The sequence below is a fragment of the Octopus sinensis genome, linkage group LG1 (genome assembly GCF_006345805.1).
Source record: "Octopus sinensis linkage group LG1, ASM634580v1, whole genome shotgun sequence".
In the NCBI taxonomy this organism is placed as follows: Eukaryota; Metazoa; Mollusca; class Cephalopoda; order Octopoda; family Octopodidae; genus Octopus; species Octopus sinensis.
The window spans coordinates 127,386,270-127,406,269 of record NC_042997.1 but is presented as its reverse complement, the minus strand read 5'-3'; the positions used below and the strand labels follow the sequence as shown (position 1 = coordinate 127,406,269).

Below are 20,000 nucleotides of genomic sequence, written 5' to 3'. Positions count from 1 at the left end.
GCCAAATTAATATTAAATTCTTATGGTCGCTAAAACAATTAGACTCACAACAACGTGTATATCCATTCTTGATACATTTCGGTAGACTCATTTCGGTGAATTTGGTGCTGTTTTATATCTCATCCCGGAGAACGACTTCACCGTGTAGATATGTGTGTAATCAACACGCTGTCTCCAAGTGGCGTCAGTGGTTTATCAGACACGTGGACAAACGTTCTTAAACACTGATGTTGAGAATGGATATACAAATCGTAGTAACTTAAGCACATATCCAAGAGAAAAGAAAGTTCTTCAGGAGTGGGTGGGTGGTAAGTAGCTTGCTTACGAACCACATGGTTCCGGGTTCAGTTCCACTGCGTAGCACCTTGAGCAGGTGTCTTCTACTATAGCCTCGGGCCGACCAAAGCCCTGTGAGTGGATTTGGTAGACGGAAACTGAAAGAAGCCCGTCGTATAAATGTATATATATATATATATATATATATATATATAGGAATGTATTTATGTATGTATGTGTGTGTATATGTTTGTGTGTCTGTTTTTGTCCCCCAACATCGCTTGACAACCGATGCTGGTGTGCTTACGCCCCCGTAACTTAGCGGTTTGGCAATAGAGACCGATAGAATAAGTACTAGGCTTCCAAAGAATAAGTCTGGGGTTGATGCGCTCGACTAAAGACAGTGCTCCATCATGGCCGCAGTCAAATGACTGAAACAAGTAAAAGAGTAAAAGAGAATCCCTTCTTCAGGACTGTGATGAAAGGTATAATGGGAGGATGGAGATGTTTTACATCTTTATGCTAAATCAACTGGAAACAACTTACACAGAATGCAAAGCAACGTCAGGATACATGCATAGCGAGGCGGTAGTAAGAGAAAAAAATCTGGTGGCGGGGGCGCAGAAAACAAATAAGGAGGAGAAAGGGGAAGAGAGAGGGAGAAAAGATGGTGAACAAGGTTGAAGTTGAAGAAAAATTAGTATTAGCGGAGAGCTGAAGAATAACATAGGAATTTACAGTAATAGGTGTAGAGGAGTAGAAAAAAAATATTAATTTAAACGCTTCGATGACATAGTTCCAAGTTTGAATATAAGTTTTATTTATGTTTTGGGTATACGGATAGGAAGTGGGCAGGGATGCCAGACACTGATAAGTGGTAAATCTGTACACTCTTGTATGCCCTGCGTGCTCATCTCCTTGTTTTTTCTGTGTCCTTTTCTGTAGAAGAGCGTAGGCTCGAAACGTAAAATACTTTTTCTATTCCTGAGCGTTATACTAATACATCTGTTTGTTTTGTACACTACCGGTCTTCGTCTTTTGTTTTTTTCGTAAACTCTCCCTATATATATATATATATTACATACATGTAAGTGGGATAACCACTAAGTGGACATCCTTCATGCTAGAGATAGACCCCATATGGTTTGACCACTAAGAAAAGATTGTTCTCAAGAAAATTCGAGAACAATCTTTTCTTAGTGGTCAAACCATATGAGGTCTACCTCTAGCATAATGGATGCCCACTTAGTGGTCATACATCTTATATATATGTAATATAATTTTTCTGAATCTTTAGATTTTTCAATATGCTAGGCCACTGGTTTTAAATTGATATTAATCAAATTAATATTCAAATTTTCAACCTTATTATTTAAATTCATATATATATATATATATATATACAATATGTATATTTATATATATATATATATATATATATATATATAATATATATATATATATATATATATATAGATAGATAGATAGATAGATAGATAGATAGATAGATAGATATAGATAGATAGATATAGATAGATAGATAGATAGATAGATAGATAGATAGATAGATAGATACTCACACTTTGAAAGATTAACATCAGAAAAAAAAACGAATGTTTTAGCAACCTGTGGAGAACATATCTGCAGATGAAAACATCACTATTAGAAATGACGAGCTGATCCAGTGTAAAGCATTCAAATACGTAGGCAGCACCATATCAGATAATGCACGACTGGACCAGGAAATCACATACAGAATGAGCAGTTCTAGTGCTTCATTTGGCAGGCTACAGGAAAGGTTGTGGGATAATAGGCATGTTTCTATGTGTCAAATGTAAGGTATACATAGCTATAATGCTTTCTTCCCTGTTGTATGCTGCTGAAACCTGAGCAATCTATAAATCTCAAGTAGAAAATTTACATGCATGTATGGATGAGACAGCTGCGACAGATTATAAATATTACTCTGTTTGACAAGGTCAGGAATGAAGAGATCTTCCGGCGTGCTGGTCTGACTCCTATATTGGAAATCCTTCTTCATATAAATTCACGTTGGTTGAGATATATACATAGGATGGACAAGAGCAGATTGCCCAGACAACTCTTTTACTTCCAACTATTCAAGGGGGAAAGAAACCATGGAAGACGTAGGCTGAGGAATATGAAATGGAAAGGAACTGATCATAATAAATGGCAAACCTCAAGCGAAAAATCGACCAGTATGGAGAAAGTTTATGAATTCATGCCAAAGCTGTGAACAACCAAAGTCGCGATGACTGACTGCAAATAAGGTATTGTTAATTAGTTTGAAGGGTGTATTTAGTAGGTAGTATATATTTTGATTGAATGAATTAGTGGCGGCAATTAGACAGAATCAGTTAAGTGTCGGATAGAGTTCTTTGTTCTGTATAATCAGGCTCCCTTACGCTCTTAGTTCGAATGCCAGTTTTGCTTTTCACTCTTTCGCGGAGGATAATACAATTACTAGTTCAAGGCGCGTCGAACAAAAATTTTTCAGTATCTAGTTAGTCCATCCAGTATCTCTATCAATGTCAATTTTTTCTGCTTTATTTTTCAGCTGGTCGATAAAATAAAGTAGGAGTCAGCTTTAGACACACACACACATATATATATATATATATATATATATATATATATATATATATATATATATATAAGGGGAGATTCACGAAAAAAAAAACAAATGACAAAGACAGATGGTGTACAAAACAAACAGATGCATTAGTACGCTCAGGAATTGCAAAAGTCTTTTACGTTTCGACCCTACGCTCTTCTACAGAAAGGGACACAGAAAAAAAAACAAGGAGAGAAAAAAATGTGTGTAGTGGCTACTGATCTATCATGGCGACTGCCATGATAGATCGGTATAATCAGCCGAAATTACTACGATGATCCGGTTCTTGACTGAAGACTGAGGGCTTCGAATGTCCTGTCCGTGTTTGTTGTATCGTCTTCTAAGTGTTATGCGTTCTTGTCCATGTTTGTATTTTTCTACATATCATAATTATATATATATATATATATATAATATATATATATATATATATATATATACTCACACGCACATACACACTTTGATCTTAACCAAAAGGGTGGATACGTATGTATCTGTGGATGTAATTCTTCAAATGCTAACAGAAGCGAAAGGCGAGTTGAGCTATGTATGATAACACTACACTATGGTCTATACGTTGTTTTCATTAAACACCCCAAGTAATGAGGTGCTATAGTTGTTTACAACTTTCATATGTGTTAGAGAAGTCACTGGGTGAAGAACTCTTTGTTAGTACGAAAGACTATTATTCAAAAGTTGCTCGGGGTAAAGGAAGATTATTCTTGACAGAAAATTCAAATTTAGATTGAACGTTTTCTTGACGCTTCAGATTCTTTCAGGGGATATTTATTTCTATGGGAATATGTGACAAATCTTTTGTTTGATCGACTGTTGCTATTAAAGTTAAAAAAACCGTCTGCATTCGCAGATTGTACCAGTATGCTCTGTTTACGTATAGCATGGCTTTCTAGACGACACTTCACTCTATAAAAAATATGTATTCTACCTTTGACTTTCTATATTTATTGGGACAGATGTTTTCTGACGATTCCTGTCCAGTTTTTAAAAGAATGCATATGCTGTGTATATCCAGTTAAAAGCATTTCCTGTTAACCTTCTGAAGGTCACTGCAATATTCTCCACTGCTTACTGCCGTTTTCTATATAAGCATCTTCGATAAACACTTTCCATAAAATAGACACGTAGATATATTTTTCTTGATAGTACAGGCCTGTAATTGTAATGACTTTGCTGAATTTTTCCTTGTCAGGTTTGATATCCTTGTACTTACATTATCTACTATATTTTTCTCTGATTGTGGGAGAGTGGTTGGAGTCTTTCTTCGTGATTTTTCTGTTCAGTTGTTTTGTTGTTGTTGTTGTTGCTGTTTTCTTTTCTACGGCGATAATGTTTAGGTTTGTTGTGATTGTAACTGTTAGGTTAAATTCTTCGAATATATCTGTCGTTCATATACTGAAAACATAAAGAACTAAAACAATAATTAATCGAGTGCTAACATATCTAAAGAAGAGTTCAGTAAAAAGCTAAATGGAAATAATTATACGGCGGGGAAAATTATATTGGCCATTGACTAATAAAAATATTAGTTATATAGGGACATATATGTGGAGATAATTGCCATAAATTTCGGTTTTATAGTCTTAGTAGTGAAGCACAGACGTCACCGAACTTGCTAAAGTAGCGATGGAAGAAACACTTAGTAAATGTGCAATAGGGCGCACCGGTTGGCGTGTGGGTGAGTGTGTATTTGCGTGTATTGTATATGTTGTGACGAGAGTCACGACACCCTCTGCGAGAATAAACTTCACCAAACGACTAAAAATAGTAGCGGTCTGAGTGAGAGAGGGTGAGTAGGATTAATTGCAGGAAGTCGTAAGGTGTCGTTTTGGTAGTTTGTCAGAATATCGTTTGTTGGTTCGTGGTATAGTTCGTGGAGAGTTTGTTGGAGTGTTACGTTGGACTGGTTCGTTATATATTTTATTTCTACTACATGATAATAGTGTAAACAAGTGTCATCATAAATAGTGGTGACATTACAATAGTTGGCGAAGAGTAACTACGTTACAATAATTGGCGACAAGAATTCAAAGCTCACGCAGGTCAGTTAATTAATTGTTGTGATACAAAGTTGTTAATTATGGAACTCCTATTAAGTTCTATAAATCATTTGCAAAAGCAACAGCAGTAACAGCAACAGCGATAACAGCAACAGCAGAAAGAGTCGAAAAACAGTACTCAGGAGTTGAACAACAGTACTCAAGAGTCGAACAATAGTACTCAAGAGTCGAACAACAGTACTCAGGAGTCGAACAACAGTACTCAGGAGTTGAATAATATTACTCAAGTGTCGAACAACAGTACTCAAGAGTCGAACAATAGTACTCAAGAGTCGAATAATAGTACACAAGAGTCGAACAACAGTACTCAGGAGTCGAACACCAGTACTCAAGAGTCGAACAATAGTACTCAAGAGTCGAACAACAGTACTCAGGAGTCGAACAATAGTACTCAAGAGCCGAATAACAATACAAAAGGGTCGAACAGCAGTTGCTGGAACTAATAAAGATGCCAGAAAACACTATAAATTCGTTTTCGCCAGACGGCGTATCGAACTCTATAACAAAATTCAGTTATGACCCAGAGGAGGGTATAACTTTTGCAGCGTACTTTAGAATGTACTAAATGTTTAAGGAAGGCTCCAAGTCGTGAACGGACAAGGAAAAAGTAAGACTATCATTATATAAATTAGCACCGGCTGAACAGAAAAAATATTGTAATTTCATACTACCCCCAAAACCTAGGAAATTTGTTTTCAAGAACCAATCGAACTACTATCAGAAATATTCAGTGATAAGAGTTCCCTATTTAACACTTGATAGGAGTGGTGGAATCTAGCTAACAGAGATGATGAAAACTCTGTCACGTATTCCGAGAAAGGATCAAACTGAAGGAACCAATTCCTGATGTGTTTAAGTACCTCAGTTTTGTACAAGGACTTACCACAAACAAAGATGCGGAGATACGTGCAAGAATTCTCACAAAACTTAAATAAGCGGACCAAAGTTGAACCCTGCGGACTGTTGCAGAGGAGTGTCGAAGAATGGTAAACTTATGTCAGGACGTAAAGAAAATTGAAGAGGAGTTCTCACAAGTACAAGCGTGTAGACCGGGAAGGTATAAACAAAAAGCAAAAAATGTTAAGACCAAATCCATGCTACGGATGTGGAGCCCTACATTTCAGGAAGGATTGTTCTTTCAAAACACAAAAATGTTACTGTTGCCAAAAAGTAACACAGGAGCTCACATTGCAGAGCAAAGTTATGAAGGTCGTACACAAAAAATTCTAAAGTTTTCTCAACGGAAAGTAGAAGCAACCAAAAAGAGGAAATTTGTACATGTAAAAGTAAATGAAGTGAATACTAAATTACAACTAGATACTGGTAGCGGCATCTCGATTATTAATACTGATACGTGGATAAGAATTTGGAAACCATCGTTCAGAAAAACATCAAAAATTGCACGAGGCGTGACCGGTGAAAAACTACACCTTCGTAGGCGAAATGTGGAGTGATATCACCTGTTGAGTAAAAGTTTTCGTGGTGAAAAATAACGCAGCCAATCTGTTCGGTACGGACCGGTTGGAGTTGTTTGACTTATGGGACCTCACCATAAGTCTGTTTCTGTAAAAACATAAATAAATAGCTGCTCCACCAGTGAAATAACTCAGCAGCTGAATTGAAGAAAAAATTTAAAAACTTGTTTCCTGAAGTGCTGTCGGATAAATTAGGTCTTTCTTCTAAGACTGAGACCTGTTTTCAAATAAAGGTTATTTGGTTATTCCATCGGAATTAGGATGAAAGGTAAAGTTGATTTAGCCAGTAATTGTAATCATTATGTAAGAGCTCTTCACAAAATACCGTTGTGCAGTCTACAAACAATTCAGACCTAATAGAAATGTACCATTCGCTGAGATAAAGCAGGTAGAGAAAGAATTAGACAGGCTGGGGTAATCGGGAATTATTTAAAAAGTGGGCAGCACCAACTGTGTGTATTTTAAAAAATAACAAAATCAGAGTGTGTGCCGATTTTTCTACTGGTTTGAATGAGTGCCTACTCCGGAGGATATTTTTGCAAAATTAAAGTGTGGCAAAATATTTCAAAACTGGATCTGTCTGATGCGTATCTACAAATTAAAATACACGGGGAATGTTTAAAGCTTCTAACAGTGAATGCACACAGAGGACTATACAAATATAATAGATTGCCATTTGATCTGAAGGTCGCATCTGCAATATTTCAATAGGTTATAGATGCGATGTTGGCAGACTATCAATTTGCAGTTCCGTACCGCAATGATATATTCATTAAAAGTGAATCTCGTGATCAGCATACCGAACATGTGAAGTGTGTTTTTCAAAAAATAAGAGATTACGGTTTCACACTCAGTGAAAAGAAATGTGAATTCTTTTTGCCTAAAATTAAATATTTAGGAAAAATTATAAATAAAAATGGAATATAACCTGAACCGTCGAGGGAAGACGCAATTAAAAATATGCCTCCCCAAGGCTGCGAGCTGGCAGAAACGTTAGCTCGCCGGGCGAAATGCGTAGCCGTATTTCGTCTGCCGGTACGTTCTGAGTTCAAATTCCGCCGAGATCGACTTTGCCTTTCATCCTTTCGGGGTCGATTAAATAAGTATCAGTTACGCACTGAGGTCGATATAATCGACTTAATCCGTTTGTCTGTCCTTGTTTGTCCTCTCTGTGTTTAGCCCCTTGTGGGTAATAAATAAACAGGTATTTCGTCTGCCGTTACGTTCTGAGTTCAAATTCCACGGAGGTCGACTTTGCCTTTCATCCTTTCGGGGTCGATTAAATAAGTATCAGTTACGCACTGGGGTCGGTATAATCGACTTAATCCGTTTGTCTGTCCTTTTTTGTCCCCTCTGTGTGTAGCCCCTTGTGGGCAGTAAAGAAATAAAAAATATGCCTCCTCCAACTGATGTAGCGACATTACAAGCTTTTCTTGGCCTAGTGAACTGTTATCAAAATTACATACCAAACATGTATGAATTGAAAGCTCCACTTAACAATTTGTCAAAGAAAGACGCCGAATGGTCAAACATCTGTTAAAATTGATCAAACATCTGTTAAAAGGTGTTTCAGGATATTAAAAAATTATTAATTTCGGATTTGTCACTGGCTCATTCGATCCTGCAGTGGATATTGTTGTAGCTTCTGACGTTTCTAAATACGGCGTAGGAGCACAGTTACAAAGACGGTAATATGGACGCAGTGATTCATACCTCACTTGCTGTGTGCAGCCCCAAAAAAAAACTACAGTGAAATAGTGAAAGAAGCTCTAGCGATTATTTTTGCTGTGAAGAAATTTGACAGATTTCTCCATAGTACATATTCCTTTACTTTTTTGCTAGTTTCTGTCACTAGACTGTTACCATGTTACAAAGCTTTAGTCGATTATACTGGCCCAATATTTGGTTATTCCATCGGAATTAGGATGAAAGGTAAAGTTGATTCGGCTAGTACTTGCAATCATTATGTAAGAGCTCGTCACAAAATACCGTTGTGCAGTCCACAAACAATTTGTATATATGTGATGATGATGATCATGATGATGGAGATGATGATCATGATGATGGAGATGGTGAGGATGGTGGTAAAATATGTATTACATTTTTGTGATAACAAACTGAAACTGTGTGGTTAAATTCTGTGATATAACTTGATATAAATATATAGTAAAATTATATAGTAAAATTGCGCGGTAAAATTGTGAAATAAGACTGTATATAGAAAGTGAAATTGTGTGGTAAGAGTGTGAGATGAACTATGATAAGATAGTATGAGATAAAATTTTGTGGTAAAATTGTATGAACATTTTCATTGTAAAAGAAGGTTGATGTATAATAGAGGAACATAAATGTTCCATTGAAAAATAATGGTGAATATGTTGCCAAGTTTGTTTGATTGGTTCAGTGAATATTTCTATGGCAAATTCTAGTCCTCTCATATAGCTCCCTGTTCGATATCTCTCTTAAAGGTCTTGTACCTGGAAAATTTGAACTCTATTCACTGTTGTCTTCACTTGCGGAAAATCTTTCAGATGTTAAGTTCGCTGAAAATATTTTTTCTCTTGAATAGGATCGACATAACTTGTTTTTCTCATGGCCTCAGAGCAACAAATCAACTATTTTTGTCTGTGGCCACCCCTCCTAAACCCACAGTCCAATTCGGACTAAGACCCTGTCGGTAATGACTTCAAGTTTTGTGATGAACTGAAATTTTATTATTTGATTATTACATATATGTAAAAGTATTAATAGTTATTTATTTATTTACTTATCCATAGGGATTGTTGTTGTTTTTTCTTTCTGTGGTCATTGACTACTTTTTATTGAGCATCAAAGACGTATGTAAAGGTTAATCTTTTATTCCAGTCAATAATGTTTACAGTTACTTCAATTTAGGGCAGCCCCTAGTGCAGACAGTGAAATCGTTTGAAGTTCATTCAAACACTGCATGAGGATTGGTCTGTCCTCTTAAGATGAGAAGCAGAGAAAGATTCAGTTGATCAATAGTTCTCAAAATAGGAAGATGTATCAATCAAATATTTTCTTCGGCAACATCTGTGAGGGTAAATAGAAGTAAACCTTGACTGAACTTTAAACAACCACTATTTTTTTTTATATATATAGAAAAGCTTATTTAACTGCTTAGATTGATTATATTTCAACCGATTTATGTTTTATTGGACAAAATTGTAAAAATAGAATAAAATAAGAATAAAATGTCTAGAGAAATTTCGAGAAAGTCTTTTTGAAATCCTTTCCATCTGAACAAAAAGTTTCCTGCTAAGAACTAAGAAGAGACGAAGTGTTTTGTGCTAGAGATCTTCTGTAAATTTAATGTTCAGTTTGTGTGTCGCTGCAAAAATGTAAAGGAAATGGCTTGAAAGGAAATATAGTGATTAAGAAGAAAGAGTTCTGTGACATTACATTTTATTACCTTGGTACCATGCTTTTATTGTGTGAGAAATATTACTTTCGAAAAATAAGAAAAAAAAGAAAAATAGAATTCGAAGACTTTTAATTGTTTAGAACTGAGATGATATCTGGATCATTATAGTCTTTTCCAGTTACAATGGTTTTTAATGTATGTCAGTGAATCAGTCTTTCATTGGTATAGAACTGTCGGTGAGCATAAAACCAAATAAATAGATATGAAATGAAAGATATTTAAATATGGAATCTTAGATTTGCATCAACTAAATCCAAATTTTTGTTATGGAGACAGGATTTTGTGAAAGACGATATTATGTATGTAAAATGATATTAGACACTATGAACATTAATTAGTAACAAAATCATAAACTGGTTAGTTTGACAGGGATCCAAGTTGCATATCTTCTACTCTCAGGGTAACTTTGTTACTTGTCTTGCAATGGGAAGTTACTGATCAGTCACCTTGCTGAGATAGACGTAACCCAGCAGTTACAATAACTACTACTACTACTACTACTACTGCTACTGCTGTTGCTGCTGCTGCTGCAACGACAACAACAATGACGAAATGAGACGATTAGGCGCAGCCGTTTGGGCTCTAATTATTTGACTTAGTTGACTGGACATTCAGCTTATTTTGGCGACAGTACTTTCGGCACGAGAAACAAACATATACATATATGCGCACGCGCAGAAATATACACATACAGAAAGAAACAGTGGGAGGGAAAGGAGGAGAGAGAGAGAGGGGGGCTTGCAATTTATTAGTTGGACATGATTAGCATAAGTAATTTCCGTCGCAATATACTCTTAAGGGAAATATGCTCACGCACATAGAGTCAGAGAGAAAGAAAGAGACAGAATGGGAGAGATAGAGGGGGGAACAGAAAGACAGAACGAGAGGAACAATGAAATGAAACATTAAAAAAAATACGTCTGTCAAATAAGTCTGTAACGTCTGTACCGAAACATTTTGGTATCCTGGTGGTGGTGGTGGTGGTGGCGGTGAGGTGGTGGTGGTGGTGGTGGTGGTGGTGGTGGTGGTGATGAGGATGATTTCTTTCATTTGCCGCTGGGACATCTGATGAAATGGACATTGCAATAATAATTTACAATTCGTATAGGGATTGACATGAAAAGAAGTACATGGAACCAAATATCAGTGTCGAAGGGTAAATACTGAAGATTATCGATAAGTTCACGTCCCTCGGCAGCACACTCTCAAAATCTGTGAACATTAACGACGAAGACGACACACGCATCGCAAAGGGAAGCTCAGTATTCAGGCGTCTACATAAATGAGTGTGGGAGAGAAAAGGCATAAAACTGACCACCAAGTTGATGGTGTAGCAAGCAGTTATACTCGTATCAAAACAATTACCCGCCGAGGATAATTACTCCACCCCCATAGGACAATTCCCCCCGACTACCCCTGGGACAATTACTCCCCTCTTGGTTAATTACCCCTTCTCCGATATATTATGAAGTTTTAAATCATCATATGTTGTCCTCAGGTGTAATTGTCCTTGGGCGCGGGATATTGTCCATGGGAGTAAATGTCCTAGACTCGTTATACTGCCTACGCTACTATAATGCCGGGATTTGGACGGTTTAGGAACGCCATGCCAAAAGGCTAAACTGTCTGAGAAAGCTGTTGAAAATCACTCGGAAAGACAATGTCCCAGACACAGAAGTCCCTTCTAGAGCTGATCTGTCAAACACTTACATACTGCTAAGGAGAGCGTAGATCAGGTGGACAGGCCACCTTCCTCGAATGCCTGACACATGACTCTCTAAAACACCGTTTTTACAACGAACTGGCGGAAGGCAATTGCTTCAAGGATATACTCTACACTTCACTGAAATACTTTCAGATCAACCCCCGGCACCTCGGAAATGCAAGCACAGAACCGCCCTGCCTGGCGTCGCTGCACCAACAGAGATGCCACCTTCTACGAAGAGAAAAGGATTGCAGGATCACAAAGAAAACATGAACTGCACAAATCCAGAGCCAGCTCCTTGCCTTCAACCCCAGCTGACCACCAGTGCCCGACCTGCAGCGAGCTTTCTGAGCACGCATAGGACTGATCAACCACAGCTGGACGCACCGTGACCCATCTTCTTCTCTCATTTGATGTCCTTGGTCATCGTCGACAACGACGGATCAACACTATTACATAAAAAAAGGAGAAGAGAGGGCAAAGAAAAGATGAGGAAAAAAGTGTATATAGTATATAAAATACATGAACACATTGATGATGCTGTCTTCTCGATAGAGATTTACCCTGATATCTGAGGATACAAGTCTTCACCCAACTGTTCTCCAATATACATACACCTACTTAAAGCAGTTCTGTTCACCCTAACCATTTTTCTTACACTCACCTACCTTTTGATAAATTTATTGGTGGGAGTAGGAGAGGAATTCTCTCTCTACTTTCCTTTCCAAGTAGAACTTGAAAAAGTAAAGAGTGCTCGACCGAAGAGGAAGGTGTTTGTACTTAATTCTTTCAGCATTGTCTGCTACACAACTGCAATAATAGAAAAATGTAAATTAAACTAACTAATTTGAGAGAAGGATTAGCAGGTGCTCTATCCTGTAATTGGTTATGCAGTCAGCCAACAAGTTTAATTTCCTTTCTAAGATCAGTGTTAAATTTCAGCAATTAATTCGTCATAGCATAAAGTTATTATTTAATTCCAGGTTAATTCTGATTCACTTAAGGTAATACTCTCTTTTTACCTAGATGCTGTTAATCAGACAACACCACATTATCAAAGATTTGGGGCAGACGTGGCTATTTCTAGCAGTTCAAGTAACCTGTTGGGGACTCTCTCATTGACTCCTGTTTACGATGTGACTGTAAATGGTAGAATATTATTGCAAAAGAAACATCAAATTGTGTGAAATATCACAGATATTTAAGGAATTCAAACATACAATCACCCTACTTGGGAGCTAGTTGTTTGAAGTATGTCTCTAGAGGCGGTCCTAGTGGCTGTGCTAGGGGAAGTCGTGTGCTAATATGGTAATGGAGGTATATGGCCTAGTGGTTAGAGCAGCAGACTCGCGATCGAGGGATCGCGGGTTCAAATCTCAGACCGGGCGATTTGTGTGTTTATGAACGAAACGCCTAAGCTCCAAGCGGCTCCGGCAGAAGGTAATGGTGAACTTCTGCTGACTTTTTCGCCACAACTTTCTAAAAGGTGGAGATCTGGCAGAAACGTTAGCACGCCGGACGAAATGCTTAGCAGTATTTCGTCTGCCGTTACGTTCTGAGTTCAAATTCCGCCGAGGTTGACTTTGCCTTTCATCCTTTCGGGGTCGATAAATTAAGTACCAGTTACGTACTGGGGTTGATCTAATCGACTGGTCCCCTCCCACAAAATTTCGGGCCTTGTGCCTATAGTAGAAAAGAATATGGTAATGACTGTTGTTGTGTGGTGTAGTAGGAGTTGTAGTGGTGTGGTGTGGCCGTAGTTGTGTGGTAGGGTCACAGAGGTATAGCGTTGTGTGGTAGCAGCTTTGGTGGTGCAGTATGTTAGTGGCTGTAGTCTGTGTGGTAAGTGCCAGTCAGAAATGAGATAGTTGTGGCTGTGGCTACCATGAGTAAAGTAGCTTTAGGAATGTTGTGAGTTATTTGGTGGTAATTGTAGAGTAAAGGTGATGGATAATATTGTACAATGTTTAATTTAGCTGCTGTGAAGATATAGTAATAGATTTAATGGTAGATGTAATGATACCTGTTTCCTTCAGGTGAGTATTTATGTCGATAATGACCATAATGCCATTGATGGTTGTATTTAGGAGTAACTCTCAGGTCTTTTTCTTGGATAACGCACTGCTGCCTCTGGGCTTTCTCTTCTTCCCTACGTCACTCTTTTGCTCGGTATGTTTACTCCTGGCTAGCTCAGATGCCATGACACAGCAAGGTCCAGGGAGATCTCCCATCAGAAGTGATCTTTCATGACACGGGATTAATACTGACAGTATCCTTGAAGTATCTGCGTTGACCACTGACTATAAACACTTCTCTTCCATCATCTTATTGCAAAAAGACGTTTTGGAAGCTGTTCAGCATATATTCTGACAATGTAAGCAGATCAGCACAGCTGGCTCTGACAGCTGTGTGTAGACACTGTGCAATTTTGTACAATGGAGGAATTGAGAGCCTAGGTACTTGTCTTGCCAACGTACGAGTGCAACCAATTAAGTTTTTATGTGAGCTTGTTATAAACTATTCATGTTTAACTGACGGAACAATGACTCTAGAGATTTTCAAATTTGTTTAGAGGCTGAAACCCTTTTGTGCCAGATAAATCTTACGAGATTTACAATTGATAATGGCCTTAGCGGTTCTACAGTTAACTTCATCGTGAATGTGGACAATTATCGAGAGATTACTGACAAGGGATGCATATCTGTCGACAGTCAGTAGAATCTGATCCTTGACTACGATTATAGACATCACTTATTCTTTGCATAGAGTTGTTTGGTACATGATTTCTATTTTCTAATGTTCATAGTGATGATGAACTCATACTAGGCAGAAGGAGAAGATGCTCATACTCTACTGCATGTCACACTCTGAGCTTACATTGAGAGCCCAGTCATTCACGAACAGGAATTCGCTTACAATAGATGGTATCTGTAATGATGGCTACAAAAGCTGACGTAGCTGTGCAAGTGGCTTAAGCGTATACGTACTGGATATTTTGGTGTACGACTTAATTTAGTAATAGCAATACTGGTGCGACGGTGGCTGCAGGGGTGAAGCAATCAATTTAGACGTGGCTGTCTATAGTATAGATGCACTGTCTATAGAGGTTGCTTTGGTAATAGCTATAGTGGTGTGGTCGTGGTCGCAGTCGTGGTCGTAAGCTGGTATTGTGGGAGCTTTAGTAGTGACAGAATCAAATGGAATCACTCACAGATTAACAGGAAAGCAGGATTTTAGCTACGATAGATGTGCATTAGTAAACCCGTGGGAGCACTCAGTGAAATGAAATCTATAAAATGCTGAGAGAGTTCAATAGATGCAATTGTTTATATATCCTAGGTTATCTAATTATGTCTGGAGTGGATCTGGTAACGTTACAATAGCTAGAGCTGTGGTTTCTAGACAGTGTAGTGCTGCAGTATAGGAGTGTACTGTGAAATGTAGCAAAGGGCACGAGGAAAATAATAAAATTATTCTCTAAAAAACAACAAAATTACTCTTTTACTCTTTTGCTCTTTTATTTGTTTCAGTCATTTGACTGCGGCCATGCTGGAACACCGCCTTTAGTCGAGCAAATCGACCCCAGGACTTATTCTTTGTAAGCCTAGTACTTATTCTATCGGTCTCTAAGTTACGGGGACGTAAACACACCAGCATCGGTTGACAAGCGATGTTGGGGGGACAAACACAGACACACAAACATATACTCACACATACATATATATATATATATATATATATATATACATATATACGACGGGTTTCTTTCGGTTTCCGTCTACCAAATCCACTCACAAAGCTTTGGTTGGCCCGAGGCTATAGTAGAAGACACTTACACAAGGTGCCACGCAGTGGGACTGAACCCAGAACCATGTGGTTGGTAAGCAAGCTACTTACCACACAGCCACTCCTGCGCCTAAATTTCTATGAAATTACAATGAAATTTCTAATTATTGGTATCGAATTTTTGACACAAGGCCAGCAATTTCAGGGTTAGTTATTTTATAGATCCCGAAAGAATGAAAGATAACGACAACCTCGGCGGAATTTCAGCTCAGAACGTATAGACGGACGAAACGCAGCTAAGCATTTTGTCCGGCGTGCTAACGATTCTACCAGCTTGCTGTCCTTATGAAATTTGTAATTAAATTATATGAAGCTTTAATAACTGTGCTTCATTTATTGATTAAAAAAGTATTTTATATTTTATTGTAAAATTATATATATATATATATATATATATGTGCGTGTGTATATATATATATATGTATGTGTCTGTCTGTCTGTATGTATGTATGTATATATGTATATATATATATATATATGTGTGTGTGTATGCGTGTGTGTGTGTGTGTGTGTATATGTATTTATGTATGCATATATATGTATATATATATATATATATGTATGAATATATATATATTTATTTATATAAATATATGTATATATATATATGTATATATAAGTATATATATATATATATGTATATATATATATATATGTATATATATATATATATGTATATATATATATATATATATATTATATATATATATATATATATATATATATATATATATATATAATATATATATATATGTATGTATATATATATATATATCGGTTAGAATATGTAAATGCCTTTTTTAGTGCATATTTTGACTCCTTGCCCAAAGTGTGCTGAATTAGTTTTATTTACCCTAAAGAGTGCCATGAGATAAAGAAATATTTGGAACCATGTGGCTCGAGTACGAAAAAAGTGGACGAAATCCAAGGAGTTATTAGCTCTGTTGGCACTGCCCTCTATTTTTCCATGCCAAAATACACACAACTTTGTATATATGATTTGTTTATTAATTAATTCATTATTAATTCATCTAGCGTAAGAAGGTTAAGAATAAGCCCTGAACATATCCAAAATTGTTTCCTGCGCTCAAAATTAGCTATTTTTTTCTCAGTATGTATTTATTTAATGTTAGTTTTTTTATATGCATCATTCATTAGATATGTACATAGTGAATTTCAAAGACAATCACACATCCATGCGCGCACACACATGCACACCACACATGCACATGCATTCGTACACATTCACACTAGTTGAGGAAATGACTAAAGGAGAGAGTTCTCACATATTAACTACAAGTGCAACTGAGTTTCACACATTTAATATAATGGGAGGTAAAGCTTCAATCAGTTAAGATTATCCTTGCAATTAGAAGGCAAAACCTCCCTTTAGAGGTGCATAAATGCTGAAACAATAAGCAAAGAAGAGGATAACTCCAGTAAGATCAAATAATTGAAGTGTATGGAATAGAGAAAAATGCAATATGGGAGTAGATCTCTTCGTGAAAAACAAATCGTGAAAGCATTGGGTGTGGTTGATTCTTATTAGACCTCGTCAGCATAACATATTCTAACAATTGCTTGGGTAATGTCAATTAATTCGGGTAGAGACACCCTACTATATTGAGTATGTAGAATGATCCAGTTAAGTACTGGCTAGTGACCTTACATTGACTCTCTCTCTCCCCATATGTATGTGTGTGTGTTTGTATGTGTATTGATCACTCTAAGTTTTTGCCAACAGGGCATAAAATGCTTCATATATATACACATACATATGTACGTACGTACATACATGTGTGTGTATGTATCTATGTATATATATATATATATATATATATATATATATATATATATATATATGCATGCATATATGGGTACAGGATGTCACCAACGGTGCAAACAACATGAAATACGTAAACAAACGAGTTAAATACATAAACAACGAGAAAAATGTAAAACAGGACAAGTAAACACAGAGAAATGAGCTTTCATCAGTTGTCGGTGGTCTGTCTACTCATTTAGAGCATTGTATTTAGCTTGTAGGTTTACGTATTTCGTGTTGTTTGCTCCGTTGGTGACGTTCTGTATATAGAGCGAGAAAGAATGATGAACATAAATGGCTTTTGTGAGTGGGTGGATGAGAGAGAAAGAGAAACAGAGAGAGGAGTTTTTCTTGTTCTTTATTTTGATTTCTATTTTTATTTTTATTTTATTCTATTGTTATTTTTTCATTTTTACCACTATCTTATTTTCTAATCCTTTTCCTATCTCTCCCCCCTTTCACTCTCTCTTTCTCTTATACACCCACTCAAAAACCCCATTTATGTCCATCATACGTTCACGCTCGTCATACACATTAACAATATCAGTACATCATTCAGAACACAGCCAAAATGTTACCTGGCTTTACCTGGGATTTTAACTAAAAACCTGTACCCTCAAGGAAGTACCGATCACATCCATACCCTCGGGAAAAAGATGAGTTGTGAACATTATTCTCCTGCATATATTCTTCTAACTGCCTTTACTCTTTATTCTTCTATTTTACTCCTTTATTCTAGTTTATTCCTTATAAACTATGAATTTTATTCCTTGTAAGCTATAAATTTTCCACGTCTAAACTATTCATAGCTTGTCTCTGATGACGAAATACCCATAAACTGTCGTAAGACTTACTATATACCTTACCCTAATTAAATTATTCTAAATAACTTGAGCTACTCCTGTCTTGGTTTTGATTTTTCCTCTAATATGATATAACATTATATATGTGTGTGTGTGTGTGTGTGTACATATATATATATGTGTGTGTGTGTATATATATAAATATAAAAGAATATGAAAAATGGGACAAGAACGCAACAGATGACAACAAAACATCCAGACAATTAGACGATACATAAAGGGACGAGAAAAAACAAGGACAGGTCATTCGGAGTTTTCTTTCCTCAGTCGAGTTTCAGATTTTTGCAGTTTCGGCTGGCTGGAACTCGACTGAGGAAAGAAAACTCCGAATGAACCGACCTTGTTTTTCTTGTCCCTTTTTGTATCATCTAACTATCTGGATGTTTTGTTGCCTCCTGTAGAGTTCTTGTCCTATTTTTGTATTCTTTTTTATATACATATAGCGGCGTACGTACACTTTTGTCTGTGTGTGTTTGTGTATATATATATATATATATACACACACATATATAAATTTCTTTACTACCCACAAGGGGCTAAACACAGAGGCTAAGGACAGACAAACGGATTAAGGGGCTAAGGACAGACAAACGGATTAAGTCGATTACATCGATTCCAGTGCGTAACTGGTACTTAATTTATCGACCCTCGAAAGGATGAAAGGCAAAGTCGACCTCGGCGGAATTTGAACTCAGAACGTAGCGGTAGACGAAATACGGCTACGCATTTCGCCCGGCGTGCTAACGGTTCTGCCAGCTCGCCGCCCTCACATATATAAGCAAGCATCTGTGCCTGTGAGCATATGCTTATGTTACATGTTTTTTTTATTAAGTATCTTCCGTATTTTCGTGTTTTTTTTTTGCATATGTTTGCATTTCTTTCATTTGTTTTTTGTTGTTGCACTAAAGTTCCTAGATCTATAATCAAACGTTTCCAGACTTTCACACCCCCAATATCAGGATATGAAATATATTTGGCCTCTGTTCTGCCTCTTCTTTTATAATCGAATTTTTGCAGACTTTACTGCCAAAGATTTTCTAACTGTTAGGCCTGATCTCAGCCGTCACGTGCTAATTTGTTTTACAGTAGCCGACTTTGCGTAGGTTTTACCTCCTAAATTTCTTTACCGTTAGACTTCCATATCAGCGGTGACAATAAACATGTAGCATGATAGCAAATATATTGAGATTATGATATATTCTAACCAAACTTTTCTTTCCTTCTAGTTACAGTGGTTCAAAATGTCTTTGATGAACTTCTTCAACGATTCCGCCGAGTTTATCCGTCGACCCACAACAGTGTCAACTGCCACAGATCTCGATATTGCAGCCCATTCTGCAGCAGTCAATTACAACAGGTGGGAACGTGTACCACGAAAACATAGTACTCATTCTACAAGTAGGTTTACCTTTTATTGTTTATATATATATATATCGTGTTCACCAACCGCCACTAGTGTCATAGCCACCGTTACATCCACTACGGTCTCTCTATCACGACCACTCACTACCACCACCACCACTTTGACCATGGTTCCCCCAACCACTATTACTGGCACCATCATTACTACTACTACTATCATCATTGCCACCACATTCAGCATTATCACAACCACTATCACTACCACCATTACTATCACCTTCATCATCATCATCACCAGCACTATCGCTCTCAACTCCATCGCTACAATTTTTACCACTCGTCATCATAAGTGACAGCTCAACCATCACTTTCAAAGGCACTACTACCACCACCACCACCACCACCACCACCACTACCAACATCACCAGTCTTACCACCACCGCTACCATGATTATCATTATTAATACTGCTATCTCCACCACCACCACTA

The 20,000-nt window shown here is 37.1% G+C and overlaps 1 protein-coding gene across 1 annotated transcript in view; it reads left to right on the top strand.

The window, feature by feature from the left end:
- Nucleotides 1-20,000, top strand: part of LOC115218637 (M protein, serotype 5-like) — a 943,546-nt gene that overhangs the window by 367,186 nt on the left and 556,360 nt on the right. The window contains exon 3 of the mRNA XM_029788558.2: nt 19,375-19,546. Within this exon, the coding sequence (XP_029644418.1) occupies nt 19,390-19,546 (157 nt within the window). The 5' untranslated portion in view covers nt 19,375-19,389. The remainder of the gene's footprint in view (nt 1-19,374; nt 19,547-20,000) is intronic.